Here is a 15,709-nt window from a genome sequence, read left to right as displayed (position 1 = left end):
TGGTTAGGAACTTGCCTGTGAAGCCTAAGGACCCAAGTTCGAGGCTTTATTCCCCAGGACCACATAAGCCAGATGTACAAGGGTCACATGCGTCTGGAGTTCATTTGTAGTAGCTGGAGGCCCTGGTGCACCCATTCTCTTTGTCTTTCTCTCTCTCTTTCCCTCCTTCCCTCCCTCCTTCCCTCCCTTCCTCCCTTCTCCCCCTCCTCCTTTTTCTCTCTGTCACTCTCGAATAAATAAAAATAAACCAAATAAATAAATAAATAAATAAAAATAAACCAAAATTATTTTTAAAAATTAGATCAATGTAAGCCAGCTGGGCAAACATTAAGTTTTGATGGGAATTACATTGAGTCTGTGCATTGCTTTTGTAGACAATCTTGGTAAGATAGCCAAGAATATTGGTAAGTCTTTTATCTTGTAGTGTCTTAGTTATTTGCTTCAGTGTTGTAAAGTTCTCATTGTAGAAGCATTTCACTTCCTCAGTTAAGTTTAACCAAGGTTTCAGTTTTTCTCTTTTTTGCTTTGTTTTTAGTTTTGGTTTTGGTATGGTTTGGCAATTATAAATGGGTTTGTTTCCCTTATTCTTTCTCAGCATGTTTGCTACTGGTATATGCACTGTCTACTAATTTAATAGGATCTTACTTCTTCCCTTTTATTTGTTTCTCTGTCTTACTGCTCTGGCTAAGATTTCAAGTACTATACTAAGCAAGAACAGTGCGAACAGGCCCCCTTGTCTCATTCCAGATTTCAGAGAAACTCCTCTTAGTTTTATAACAACATTATATTAAGTAGAAGAAGTTTGTCCTGTTTAGCCTTTCATTTATACTGAGGCTATTCCTAGTCTCATTAGGACTTTATCAGGAAAAGTTGTTAAATTTTTGTGAAAAGCCTTTTTTGCATCTGTTGAGGTGATCATGTGATTTCTGTCCCTGAACCCTTTTATATGATGTGTAACATTTTTTGATTTGTATATGTTTATTAATTCCCATATCCCTGGAGTGAAGGTAACTTGATCATGGTGAATGAACTTGTGTGATATGTTCTTGAATTCAGTTTGCAAGATTTTATTGGGAATTTTTTTTCTTCTGTGTTCATTAAAAAGGATGATTTATAATTATTTCTGTTGTGATTTTATTTGAGTTTAGTATTGGAATAACATTTGCTTTATGAAAAGAGTTTAATAGCAATCCTCCTTGTTCTGTTTTTTGTTTGTTTCTTTGTTGGAGGTAGGGTCTTGCTCTAACTCAGGCTAACCTGGAATTCACTATATAATCTCAGGGTGCCCTCGAACTCACGGTGATCTTCCTACCTCTGCCTCCTGAGTGCTAGAATTAGAGATGTGTACCACCATACCCAGCTTTCCTTATTCTATTTTGTAGAATAATTTGAGACATATTTTTGTTCTTTTAAGGTCTTGTAAAATTCAGCAGTGAATTTATATCAACCTGAACTATTTTAGTTAGGAGATTTAAAAAAAAAATTTCTAGCCTAGGCTGACCTGAAATTCACCATGTATTTGCAGGGTGGCCTAGAACTCTCAGGGATCCTCCTAATGTTTTTATTTTTTTTATTTTGAACCTATATTTCTATAAGATATTTGCAAAAATAACACATAGAGGCCAAAAATAATACATAGTGGCCTGCAAATCCTTCCCTCTGAACAAGAGTGAATACCCAAGAATGCAATTGCTGAGTTGTATGGTATGTACGTATTTAGGTTCCTAAGAATTCAAAGTGTTAATCAGAACTACAAATATGACACCAGCAAGCCAGTTACAGGCACCTTTGAAGAAGGAAGTAGACAACTTCTCTAACCTATTCTTTTTTTTTTTTTTCTCTCTCTCTCTAACCTATTCTTAAGTCCCTTCCAGATTTGGGAATAGGAGACACAGAAAGAAAAGGAAAACAGATAAATTTTTGTGCTATATTAGCCTTTCATTATGTTCTTTGAACAGATGTTTACAGCTGGCTATTTTGAGGAATCCTTTAGAGATTTTTCATCCCCGAGGAACTTTTCACCTATGGTTTCATTGAACTATGGCTGATAAATTTCTGTTCACTTGCTACTCTGGGAAGAATTTCTTGTCCTAGTTTCTTTACTCCTTCAATCCTGTGGCCCATAGGAAACATCCATGTAGTCTTTGTTCTGACAACCATTAGAAATGCAGGCTGATTTGAAAGCACTGACATTCTTGCCCTGCTCCAACACTAGTCATTTCCCACCATCTCATGTCTCAGGTAAAAGCAAACCGTACCCTTGTCCACATCCATTGTGGGGTGCAAGGAGATGAGCCTCACAGGTTTCTCTAAAAATTAACTCTCACAAAAATCTTTTCACTTCTCTCTGTCCACTTTTTATTATTATTCTTGTCTTATGAGAGAGAGAGAGAGAGTGTGTGTTGGCACACCAGGGCCTCTAGCCACTGCAATCGAACTCCAGATGTGTGCACTCCCTTCTGTGCATGTGCAACCTGCGCACTTGCGTCACCTTATGCATCTAGCTATATGGGATCTGGAGAGTCAAACATGAGCTTCGCAGGGAAGTGCCTTAAACCACTAAGCCATCTCTTCAGTCCTCCGTCCACTTTTTTTTTTTTTTTGCATGTGTATGTATGTATGGTTAATATTTGTGGTGTTACATGTGAGTCATGATGTGCATGCTTATGTTCACAAGCATGTGGAGACAGAGGTTGACAATGGCTGTCTTTCTCAATCCTGCGCCACCTTTTATTTTTTTTGAAGCAGGATATCTACTGAACCTGGACCTCACCAATTCAATTAGACTAGCTAGCCAGAAAACCACAAGGATCCTCCTGGTTGCTACCTCCCCAGTACTGTGATTTGCAGTGGCATGTTGCAGCTACTGGCTTTTTGTAAGTGCTGGGATCTGAACTCAAGTTCTCAGACTGCTTCCACAGCAAACACTTTGCCACCTGAGCCATCTGCCTAGCCCCTCTGGATACTTTTTATAGTATTGGTATAACTGAAAGGGTCAATATAGTAGAATTAGTTCTAAAACATTTCCTTTATAAATACTATATTTTGTCTCATACTTCACATTGATATATAACATCTGTATTTTTTTAATTTATTTATGTGGGGGTAGAGGACATGCTGCTACAAAGGAATGCCAGACACTTGCACCACTTTTTGTGCCCAGCTTATGTGTGTGGTGTGAGAATTGAATCTGAACTGAGCCAGCCTAGAATATCTGTTATATCTCCACTGAAGCTTTAACTGTAATATCTTCTCATATGTGTGTAATATGTTTATAAATCTATAACCCTTAGCATAATATTCAAAATGCAATAGCCCAGCCCAACTATATCAGCATTATCTTCTATCAAACCTAAGAAATCTTTCATTTATAGTAGCTACCATAGTATTTCATTTTTCTCTTCTTTTGATCTTACTGTCGCCTCTGTCCCAAGTGCCTTTCTGGATTCCTGTACCCTATCCTCAGTCAGGCTTATTTCTAATGCATATCCATGAAATAATACCCAAGTCCCAGTTAGGTTTTCTGGTTTCTCTTTTATGGTCTTCCCACAGTATCTCCTAGACTATGTTCTTAGCCCACCTATGACCAATGGTAAATATGTTATTATAGGACTGACTGCTTGCTCTTGACATATATTCTCATATGTTTGCTTACTGCAGAAAATTGGAAGCTCCTCAGTCTCCTAGTATGCCTGTCCTCACAGAAAGGAAGAGTCAAAACTGACTCTAAATAATAAAAACTAAGAATCTTTTAAAATATTGTCATATGACAACTTTTAAGAAATTATTGGACTTTGAGTGATTAATTATTCAATAGAGTGCTGCTATAGATTGTAGACTTCCCCTTGCCAGATTTACTGCCATAGGCCAATTAAGAATGCCTTGATTTTATTGTCTAAAATCCAATTGAATTTTAATTATATTATTTAACATTTTAATTCATTAGAATGTTTTATCTCAACAGAAAAAAGAAAACATGTCCATGCATTTATTCCTTATGTCTTCGTATCCTTCTAGCAGGGAATATATTCAAAAATAGCTTTTTGGGGGCTGGAGGGATGGCTTAGCAGTTAAGGCACTGGCCTGCAAAGCCAAAGGACCCCAGTTCAATTACCCAGGACCCACATAAGCCAGATGCACAAGGTGGCACATGCATCTGGAGTTTGTTTGAAGTAGTTGGAGGCCCTGGCACACCCATTCTCCCTCCCTCCCTCCCTCCCTCTCTCTCTCTCTCTCTCTCTCTCTCTCTCTCTCTCTCTCTCTCTCTCTCTCTCTCTTTCTCTCTCTCAGATAAATAAATAAATAAAATCAAAAATATTTAAAAGAATAGCTTTTCTGGCTGGGGGTATCAGTGGTAGAACACATGCTTATTAGCATATGTGAGGTCTGAGATTCAATCCCCAGCACCTAAGAAGAACCAACACTCTACTATTCTCAACTAAATTAATAATTTACCTAAAGTGAATCAATGTATATCATATCATTATGTAAAAGCTCTATATCTGTAATCATAATCTTTCACATTTGTGTGGTGCTGTAGCTTGTGAAGTAGATGTGAAGTTATAGAGTACTGTAATTGAGTTTCACATTAACAATGTGAAGTGTGAAAAGAGAAATGACTGTCCATATTTTACAAATTAAATCACTAATGTTCAGGAAGAATGAATTATTTAAATATGTGTGCCCTTGTCACATAGCTAGTGAGTGGTTTGAGCTAATGTGAAGTTGTTGGGCTTTTAGCTTCATGTGAGTACATGTATTGATGGGAATCCTAAATTGGTAACAAGATAATTGAGAAAGAAGATCAAAAAAACAGGTGAAACTCACACATACTACTAAAACATACATATACACTGATAATTCTTAATAAGTATATTACCATGCAGTAGTAATTAATGAGCCAATTTATGGTAGTAATATTTCCACAGTTTAGAAAAATATAAATCCCTACCATATTCCTTTTATATCCACTCCCCAATTAAAAAAATAGGGGGCTAGGGAAATGGCTCCTCAGTTAAAGAAACTTGCTTGCAAAGCTTCAGGTACCACTCCCCAGTATCCATGTAAAACCAGATTCACAAAGTAGCATGTGTCTGGAGTTTATAGTACAATACAGTATAGTTTCATATCTAGAAGTTTACGCTATGAATACATGCATATGCATATAAAAATAATGTGCACTAAGGTACTCTTTAAATGTTGGAGCTAATCACCAAAAAAGAAAAAGGAAACTTTAGATGGCTCTCAGGGACTGCTAACATAACTATGGACCCATACAAAAAATACTTTGTGGTGCTTAAGAAAAGGCAAGTTAAACCTATGTGTTCTAATATGAACAGAACTCTAAAATTTAGTATGGTAGGGCTGAAGAGATGGCCTAGCAGTCAAGGTACCTGCTTGCAAAGCCAAAGGACCCAGATTCTACTCCCCAGGACCCACAAAAGCATGATGCACAAGGTGAAGTATGCATCTAAAGTTCGCTTACAGTGGCTAGAGGCCCTGGCGTGCCCATTCCCTATTTGCCTCTTCCTCCCTCTCTCTCTCTTTCTCTCACTGTCTCTCAAATAAATAAAAATATTTTTTAAAAGTATGGTAGACTCCCATTTGTGAAAAAATATATTAATAAGTATGCCTAAATATGTGTTTAAACATATGTATGTATTTAAATGTATATGAATATAATGTGTTATGAATATGTTTCTATAACACATGACTTTTGTTTTGTTTTGTTTTGTTTTTTGAGGTAGGGTCTCACTGTAGCCCAAGCTGACCTGGAATTCACTTTGTAATCTCAGGGTGTCCCCAAACTCAAGGTGATCCTCCTACCTCTGCCTCCTGAGTACTGGGATTAAAGGCATGTGCCACCATGCCCTGCTGCATGACATTTTTTAAAGTTCGTTTTATTATTGGATTATTTTAGAGGGAGCAAAAGAGAGAGAGAGAGAAATAGAGAGAACTGGTACACCAGGGCCTCAGCCATGGCAGTTGAACACCAAACACTTGTGCCACTTAGTGGGCATATGTAACCTTGTGCTTGCCTCACTTTTGTGCATCTGGCTAACATGGGTCCTTGGACTTCACAGGCAAGCACCTTATCTGCTAAGCCATCTCTCCAGCCCAGTAAATGACATTTTTTATCTAGCTACCTATATAAAATATTTCTAGGAGAGTTCACTTCAGCCCAGCTGACCTGGAAGTCACCCTGTAGCCATGCTCACCTTGAACACACAGAGTTTAGCCTTAGACTCCTAAATGCTGGGGCTAAAGGCATGGGCCACTGTTAGCATAACAAATTCCTCCAAACTTAATACTTCCTCCTAGAGGGAGGCTTAGGAGACTCAAGAAGTTAAATTTGGGCAAGCTGGCAAGACCCCTCTGTATGGTTAGATAAAAGGGAAACAGCTGCGTAGGAAGAGGCAGCTGAGCTGCCTGTAGCTCATGCAGTGAGCTCCAGTGAGGAAACTTCTATGAGATATCACCTATGCTGGGGTGGGCTTTTTCATAATGTAGCTGCCTTTGAGTCACCTATAAGCAATCCCTCACCCTTCTCTGTAAGTAACTTTAATAAACTCATTGGTTCACCAAAAAAGAAAAAGGAAACTTTAGATGGTTTTGGTGCAGTCATACTCTATTGTCTGTATCCTGTCTGGGGTGAATAGTCATGTATCCATGTGTCCCAGGAAAATTTTCATGAGTTAGCCACTGTACCCAGCTATTAATGACAGCATTTTCTATAGGAGATTAAAGCAATCCCTTATTTTTCTTCTTTATCATCTCTCCTTCTGAATTTGTTTTTAATTTTTGGCAATTTCCTACTTATATATAATATATTTTGATCATATTCCTTCCCGTGTTAATCCCCTCCTACTCCTTCTGACAGCCTTCTTCCCTTCTTATCCCCTCCTACTTTCATATCTTTTTTTGTGACCCACTGAGTCTAATTAGGATTACTTACATGAGCTGGGATGGGGGTTTATTTGCCAGATCATGAGCAACTTACTAATGGCAATAACACTGAATAAAATTATTCCCCCTCCACAAGCAACTATTAACTGCCAGTATCTCCTCAGGGAGAGGTGAGGTCTTATAAGGCCTTCTTCCATCTTCTATCCATTCAGGAATATTGATGGGCCCAGTCTTGTGCAGATCTTGTAGAGATGACCCCAGCTTCATAATGATTGCAGCATCCATGTTATCTCCAGATGACAGCATTCCTCCCTATCCTCTGACTCTAATATTCTTACTACCTCCTTTTCTGCAATATTCCCTGGGCCTTGGAGAGGGTAAGAGGTGTGTGGGGGGGTGTAGTTCATGTTTATGTATGTATATATAATATATTATAACATATATTATATATAATATATATAATTTATAATATATATATATTATGGACAATGCATGTCCAATTTAGAGCTAAGCACTCAACAGTCACTTATTCTCAGACTTTTGACCAGTTATGAATCCCTACAAAAAAAAAAAAAAAAAAAGCTCCTCTGAGCAAGGCTGCAAGTAACACTTCATGTTCATGAGCCAGGGGAACATGTGAGTACCATGGCCAGAAGAGGGAGGTGCTGGCTGCAACATGATCTAGGTATGGGGATCTGTATGTCCTCTCCATCCTGCTGAATTTTTAGACTTTTAAATCAAAAGCATTTATCACTTCATTAAGGGAGAAAAACATCTCCCTCTATTTTACTATTGCTACTCCTTCACAGTCAGCCTTGCTGAATTAGTCTCCATGTTCTTTCATCCCATTAGTTTTTCAGTGCACTACAGTCTCATTATTTTTCCTCATTTCTTTCCTGAAGTTACTTTTACCAACATCTCCAATTATTGCCCAGTTTCTAAAACCAGTGGCTACTACTATCAGTCTAATAAATACACTTGATCTCTAATATCATCAACAGTTCACCCTTCTTAAAAAAAGAGGCCTTCCTCCCTGGGTTTTCATGATGCCCAAGTCACCTCTTTCTCTGCCTTTCTTTCAGATTTTTCAATCTCTTCTGTTAGTTTATAGGTTTAAAAGTTACCATTTCTCAAGTTATTTCTTAGGCTATCTTCTCAGTCCATATGCCCTCATTCATTATTATACTACCATCACATAAATTTAGAATTCAACTTCTTCAAAGTTTTATTTATTTCTATTCTTAAATCAACTAGCATTGCCTCTTCCCCCCCCCCCCTTTCTGGAAAGAACATCATTTTTCTGCCCAGAGGTTCAAACCAAAAATGCTTAGTTTTCTTTGACCCTACCTCTCCCCCGATACAGTCATTGAGGCCTGTCTCTCAACTCCATCTGCTGCTTTCTAGTTGAGTTCATGATCTTTAATCAGGTTACTATCATCTTCCAATGACTAGTTTCCTAGTCTTCCACTTTTTCTCTTCCTTCTCTGTGGACCCTTCTTTTCCTACATTTCGTAGCCAGAGTGGTCTTGCTGAGACAGAGGTTCATGTCATTCTCTCTCTGGTACCCAAAACCTTCTCATGTCCACACACTGGTCTGGTGATAAAGCTGAAAACAGACATAAATACCATCATGCTCACTTCTCTTCTCAGGGCTCTTCACTCAGTACCACCACCCCTACCACATACAGTACACAAAAATCACACTGCTAAATGTCTCTGAGTATCTCAGCACCGGAATAGCACTTCATACCCTCACTTGAGGCTTTTTTACATGCTATGCATTACTTCTAGATGACTTGGCATTGCACTCATATCATGAAATCCCTCCTCCATAGGAACCTTCTCTGAACCCTCCAACCTAAGATTCCTTACTAAGGGCATGCATTTTCAGAAGCCTTATAGCATTATATGGTAATGGATTGTAGTTCACTAGACTACATACCATATAAGCACCAGGCCTTTCCTCTTTAGTGCTATGTGAAAACCATGTTTTTTCTTCACCCTTTATTCTTTCCACTTACCTTTATCTCTTTTCTTTTTTGGTTTTCCAAGGTATCGTCTTGCTCTAGCCCAGGTTGTCCTGGAATTCACTATGTAGTCTCAGGATGGCTTTGAACTAATGGCAATCCTCCTACCTCTGCCTCCTGGCTGGATTAAAGGTGTGTGCCACCACACTCAGCTCCACTTACCTTTTGTATAGTGCTCACACATAATGCATACTAAAGAATTATTGGAGCCAGAGAAATGGTTCAGCGGTTAAGGCACTTGCCTGCAAAGCCTAACAACCTAGGTCTGATTCCCGAGAATCCACATATAGCCAGATGTACAAAGTGGCAAATGCATCTCAAGTTCCTTGCAGCGGCTTGAGGCCCTGGTGCGCCCATTCTTCTCTGTATCTTTTCCCTTTCTCTTTCCCTGCTTGAAAGTAAATAAAAATATTTTATAAAAATATTATGACAGAGAAAGAGGCAGATAGAGGGATAGGCATGCCAGGGACTCTAACCACTGCAAGCAAACTTCAGAAATAATGTGCCACCTTGTGCATCTGGTGTTATCCGAGTCCTTAGGCTTTTCAGGCAAGCACCTTAACTGCTGAGCCATCTTTAAAAGCAATAGTGACACACACACATACACACACACACACACACACAAAACAACTAAATTCAATAAAAAGAGAGTCATTAGTCTTCACTCTTTAATGAGTATGTTAGTTGAGTTGGATTATGAATATGGTTTGGATCGTTTTGATTTTTTTACTAATTCAACATAGTTGTGCTTTTATTTAATGTGTTTAATTGGTGCTAGTAGGTTTCACTACATTTGTAATTTAAAGATTAAAAATAAGTGTTCTATGGGCTGGAGGGATGGCTTAGCAGTTAAGGCATTTGCCTGCAAAGCCAAAGGACCCAGGTTTAATTCCTCAGGACCCACATTAGCCAGATGCACAAGGGGTCACATGCTTCTGGAGTTCATTTACAGTGGCTGGAGGCTCTGGCGCACTCATCCTCTCTCCCTCCCTCCTTCTCTCTCCCTCTTTCTCTGTTAAATAAATAAAAATATAATTTAAAAAGTGTTTTATAATACGGTACCATTTCTGTAAAGAGTTTATTTACTAGTGAGTAGCATATCAGTGACAAGTTGAATTTTCTGTCCCTCAAAACATATTTTTTATAGTCTTACATCTTGTGTCCATCTTCAATGCATGTATACATGCACACATACCAAAATAGATGTGTGTTTCACTTTTTCTTTGACTTTTTACCTTAAGTTTATTCATTTTAAGTGTAACTCAGGCTGACAAATATTCTTAGCAGCTGAACTCATTAAACCATTCTGCCTGGAGGCTAAGAGCAGGGAGGGAAAAGTTCTGCAATATATGCGTACTTCTTAAGAAGGTGTTTATGTATGTGGAAATGTAAAACCAGTAACTGAAGCAGTAGGAACTGACTTTACTTATAGCAAGTAAGCCAGTGCAGCAAGAGCTGTCAAAATCCTCAGACACTGTATTTTAGTAACAACTAGAACTCTGGTGAATATACTGATTTCTTTTTGTAATCCTGAGAGAGAAAACTTTAAAATTATAACTCAGGAAAGTTTTGTGTTTTGAAGCTTGGAAAATAATCCAAAGAGCACGGGGTGGGGGGGAACTGCTTTTCCCACTGTGAGATCTCAGTTGTAGTGTTTAAAAACTGTATTAGTTGTAGCCCGGCATGGTGGCACTCAGCACTCAGGAGGCAGAGGTAGGAGGATTGCCTTGAGTTCAAAGCCACCCTGAGACTACATTGTGAATTCAGGTCAGCCTGGGTAGAGTGAGACCCTACCTCATTAAAAAAAAAAAAAAAAATTACTAGTTGTTACATAAATTTGTTGGAGTGTCAGATACTAAAATTTGTTAATCACTACTTAGGAAGTTTCTAAAGTGAGTACCTTAAAAAGGCATACTGGTTAAAACCTGGGTATGTGGCTGCTGTTGTACCCAGCTTACTGGCTCAGTGTCTACAAGAATTTGGGAAAGTAGTTTGGAATTATAATTGCCAAGCCCAGCAGAAACTCACCTGCACTAGAGTCCAGGATTTTGAGTGACAATAAGCATTTTTAATGAAAAGTTTCCTGATTCCTAAATTTGAAACTGAATATGTAAACATGTGGCAGATTGAGCCAGTACATCCAGGCTTTACTGGAGCTGCGAGAAAAATGTGACTTAAAAAACAAAACAAAACAAAACCTAGATGGGTAAGCTGAGAAACTCCAGCTGGGTTTTATTTAAAATTACTCTAATCAGACTTCTTTTACTCCATTTTTTTCCCTTCCGCCTTTGTCAGTGCATCTACTGCTTTCCTGATGGGTGTTGTTTCCCCACCCCCAGCCATTCCCTTTTATCTTTTAGGACTGACTTCAACTGATAGTTAAAGAAATATAAGAGACATTTGCTGAAGTAACAGAAAGGCTGTCTTTCCTTATCCTTTAAGTACCTCAGAAGCTACAGGTAATCCTTATCAGCAATTAGAATTTTAACCCTCACAGTCCCAAGAGTTTACAAAGAAATCAACACCATTTGTCAATCTTAAAATAGAAATACAGAGTATAGTTTTCCTTAATTCAAAGTAAAATTGTCCTCAAGGAAGCAGTTTCCCAATTAAATTAAGATAAAGTTACATTAGAACTCTGAATTATTTGTATATGGTGTTTGCATTGGTGATACAGGGGAAAAGGGAGCAGATAGGAAGAGAGTTTGGCCAGTAGGCAAGGAACCGACAATATCAGCTTTCAAGACAGATCTCTTGACAAGGCTGATGTCAGACTGGCCTTGGGAAAGTTGCTTTAAGCTCATTATTCTCCCAATACATCAACATTCTGTTTCCATTAAAGGGGTAAACTATAGTGCCACTGGGCTGTTAAAACTCTGTAGTTAGTAGATCTAAGAAAAATCAATTCATATGAAGATACAAGGGTAAACATGATTTAGAGGGTACTTGGGGTTTCTAATGCTATTACATAGAAGTATTTGTACAGATAATGCCTACTTCCCCACCTCCTGCCCTAAGCCATTCCCAGGCTGTTTGATCTTCCTGTTTACTGTAATCTGCTTCCCTGGGAATTACTTCTCTCTTCTCAGATACTATCTTCACAATAGAAGGGCTTGCTTATTTATTCAGTAGTGATGTTGAACATATTAGAGTTTGGCTTTCACTTATTTATATGTGTGTATGTATACACATGCTCAACAATGGGAGGTTCTGAATTACATATTAATAATTGAGGCTTCAGCAACTAGAAACAATTATCATTCCACACAGTTTGGTTATAATATCTGTTGGAAATTAGATTGTACTGGAAATACAATGAAAAAAGAATTGTGCCGGGCGTGGTGGCGCACGCCTTTAATCCCAGCACTGGGGAGGCAGAGGTAGGAGGATTCCCATGAGTTCAAGGCCACCCTGAGATGACAGAGTTAATTCCAGGTCAGCCTGGACCAGAGTGAGACTCTACCTCGAAAAAAGAAAAAAAAAAAAAGAATTGTATCTAATTTCTAAAGGAAGAAAATATTCTTAACCATGTAAGTTTGTGCAAAATAATATATGGAAACTTTAAGCACTGCAAAGAAAACAGAACAGGTGTGGAAAACTGTATTTGCAAAATTAGAAACCATATGAATCAAGCTGCCTATATTTGTCCCTAGTAGACTTTTCAGTAAGAGATTCTTCCCCATACCCAGAGTTACTTCCATTTCACTTATACAGTTTGATTGATAACTTGTTAATGGAAATAGATAGGAACCTCACCCATTCCTTCCTTTCTGTTTTAAAACAGTCAGTCACCTTTGCTATGTTTGTAGACTGTTCCCTGAGTCCTTCCATCTGCAGCTCCTCCTGCTGCCTTCCAGCTCTAATCTCCTTATAGGTGGAGCACCATGGCAACAAGCCCAGCCCAGAGCCCTGGAACCTTGTTTGTGTTACCTGAGGGGCTAGATGCAGCTTGAAAGGAAAAGAAAGAACAGTGCCTGTCCATTGGGGTGTGGATGAAGATGACTTGTTTAGGTGTTTATGTTTCTATTTTGCTTCTATTGAAGACTTGAAAAACACCTGGAAAGCGTTTATGCAAAGATGGTATCAGTAATGAAGGCAGCAGGGAAACCATCTTCTCTTGGTTTTTATCTTCTAAACAGAGTTGTTTTCTGAGATGTAGTCCAGAAAGTGACTTGCTATGCCAGGACATGTCGCTCCGCTATGATTTGGGGTTGCAGTGCCAGGTGGTTATACAGTTGCTTCATGTAGGTAGATTTTATTTTGTTTGAAAAAAATGAATTTACATTTTTTAAATTTCTTAATGGAGAATTTTTTTAAAGAGGCTTTTGTCATAATTGTATTTTAAATATAGCTTGAGAGGCTTTTCCTTCTAGTCAGCTTCTGCAAAAGATGGCCTACAGTTGTATATTTTCTAAGTAAACATAAAGAAAGATTATGGTGTCCTGTTGTCTTAATCAGACTTCTGATGCAATATATTGAAAAACACAATATCTTAAATGGATTGTAATAAATTTTTTAGCATTTAGTTATTTACAATTGATGTGCTATATTTACAGCATATAGTTGCAAATAAGCTATTGTTTTGTCCAGAACAACTGGAAATAATTGTAGGACTATTACTTTGTTATATTTTTATATACAATGTATCAAATAGTAGTTTTTGTCATTTTCTTACGTACTTTGCATTATCAAGGAGAAATATATATGTTGACTTTAAAAATTGCTGAATACCATAGCACACTTTTTTTAGCCTAGATTTTAAACATTGGTTGCTTTTTGTTGTGCTTTATTTTTCTGGGAAAAAAACAGTGAAATTCTTATTTCTGATTAAGATGCTTCTTAATTTATGTAGTTTGGCTAAACTGTATAAACAGAAGAAAGCACCCTTCAATGCTAGTTTCATATCGTGTCACTTTATAATTTAACTAAGTAGTACTCTGGTAATAAATACTTCAGTTACTTTCAATATTATTTTGGTTCCAAATAAATAAATGAAATGGTTTATTTAATATTTTATAAAAATAGATGCCTTTACACACACATTTCTTTTTATCCTTATACTAAGTGCTACTTGAAACACAAGGCTATTTCGGTCAATAAGCATTTTATTATTGAATAAATCTGTGTAGCCATCTAGTTATAGATTCTGGAATATTGTTCTTCATAGAGTTTTACTCCACTAATTTTTTTCAATGAAATATTAGCTCGTTCTATGGTGATGTGAGCCCTGATTCCCTGCATTCTTTTTATAACTAGGAAACAAAATCAACCAGAATGCCTGGACACTATCAACAAAAGCCTGTTCTCTATGACAGTTTGCTCAACCAACCCCCAGTGGTGGGGAGGTTCTTCAAAGCATTATATTTGTTACTCATTGTCATAATGTAAAGCATGGGCTGATGTAAAATTTTGCCAAATGAAAATTCCATATTGAGATGTTAATCAGGCCATTTGAGTGACTGACTCCACTGCTAAAGAGTTTGCCTTTGACTCTGTGTGCAAGTGGTGTGTGTGATGCACACTCACACGCACACACTACCAAAGCAGAAAAAGAAGGAAGTACAAATTCAACTACTGTGTGTTTTTTTCAGTGATATAAGAGGAAAAGGCTATAGAATGAAAAAAATAAGAATTAATGTCTTTTGACAATACTCTTTCATTTAAAAATTAGGATAATCCTAAGTAGTATGTGTTTTTCCATCTTTCAGTATAGGAATGAGGATAAAAATGTTGTCTATAGAGGAACTTTGAGCTCTCTTGAGACTAATAAAATTAGTGTATTTTTATGCTTTGTTTAAAAAGGTATATATGTGTGTATATGCATATGTGAATGATTACTGTTATTGTTCTACATTATATTTGTTCCTCCACTTATTTTTCCCTGTAGGTAATTTGTTGTTAGTTTCCATTACATTAGACCCTCATTTAACACTGCTTTAAATAACTTCTGTTAGGTCTCGTGGACTGCCTAAGCTAAAAGAGTCACGATCCCATGAATCTTTGCTGAGCCCATGCAGTGCAGTGGAATGTCTGGATCTTGGTAGAGGAGAGCCTGTATCAGTGAAACCACTCCATAGTAGCATCCTTGGACAAGACTTCTGCTTTGAGGTAGAAAGAAAAAAATTGTGGAAAGAATAACAAGTAGTTAATCAACAATAATTTGATGATTTCATTACTGTCATGTTACTCACTTGATTATCTCAACTGTTTTCAGTTGCTGAAACTTTTTTCTTAAATGAGAAAAGCTAGAAATCTATTAATCTAATTAGTTTATAATTAAACTTACTAATGGCTGTATCTCATGTGTTTGCCTTTGCTTCCAAAAACTTAGACACAGCACATTTTAGCAGTTTATAGAACCAACAAGCTTATTAAATTATTAATTTTTGATAGAGATATCACACACTATGTCATTTTTCTCCTAAATCCCAAATCTTAATATTGGATTATTATCATAATATTTCATACTATAATATTTAAGGAAATTCATCCAAATCATAATTTTCATAGCTGTAACATGAGCAATTCTTGATCTAGGACCATAATTTTGAATTTTTGTAGTCCCTTTCATGGTTCTAAATCAAAAAGTGTCCATCTCAACTTGAACTAGCCACATTATGGGCCCTCGCTAAACTCACAAAGCTGGTAGCTACCAGTTCTGGTAGAGCATGTAATCTGATCTGATTCACTGAGATCAGGTGAACAAACTGCAGTAATTTGAATTTGGATTCTTCTTCATGAAAATCATTTAAACTTTTCCTTACTTATAGAACTCA

At 37.3% G+C, this 15,709-nt stretch overlaps 1 protein-coding gene across 5 annotated transcripts in view; it reads left to right on the top strand.

The window, feature by feature from the left end:
* Positions 1-15,709, top strand: part of Rasal2 (RAS protein activator like 2) — a 328,009-nt gene that overhangs the window by 268,824 nt on the left and 43,476 nt on the right. For all 5 annotated transcript variants that reach the window (XM_004658760.2, XM_004658759.2, XM_045142447.1 and 2 more), the window contains one exon: positions 14,888-15,041. In XM_004658760.2, the coding sequence (XP_004658817.1) occupies positions 14,888-15,041 (154 nt within the window). The remainder of the gene's footprint in view (positions 1-14,887; positions 15,042-15,709) is intronic.

Source organism: Jaculus jaculus, chromosome 1 (genome assembly GCF_020740685.1).
Source record: "Jaculus jaculus isolate mJacJac1 chromosome 1, mJacJac1.mat.Y.cur, whole genome shotgun sequence".
Lineage (NCBI taxonomy): Eukaryota > Metazoa > Chordata > Mammalia > Rodentia > Dipodidae > Jaculus > Jaculus jaculus.
Note: the sequence above shows the minus strand (reverse complement) of the source record. Positions and strands in the feature narration are given on the sequence as shown.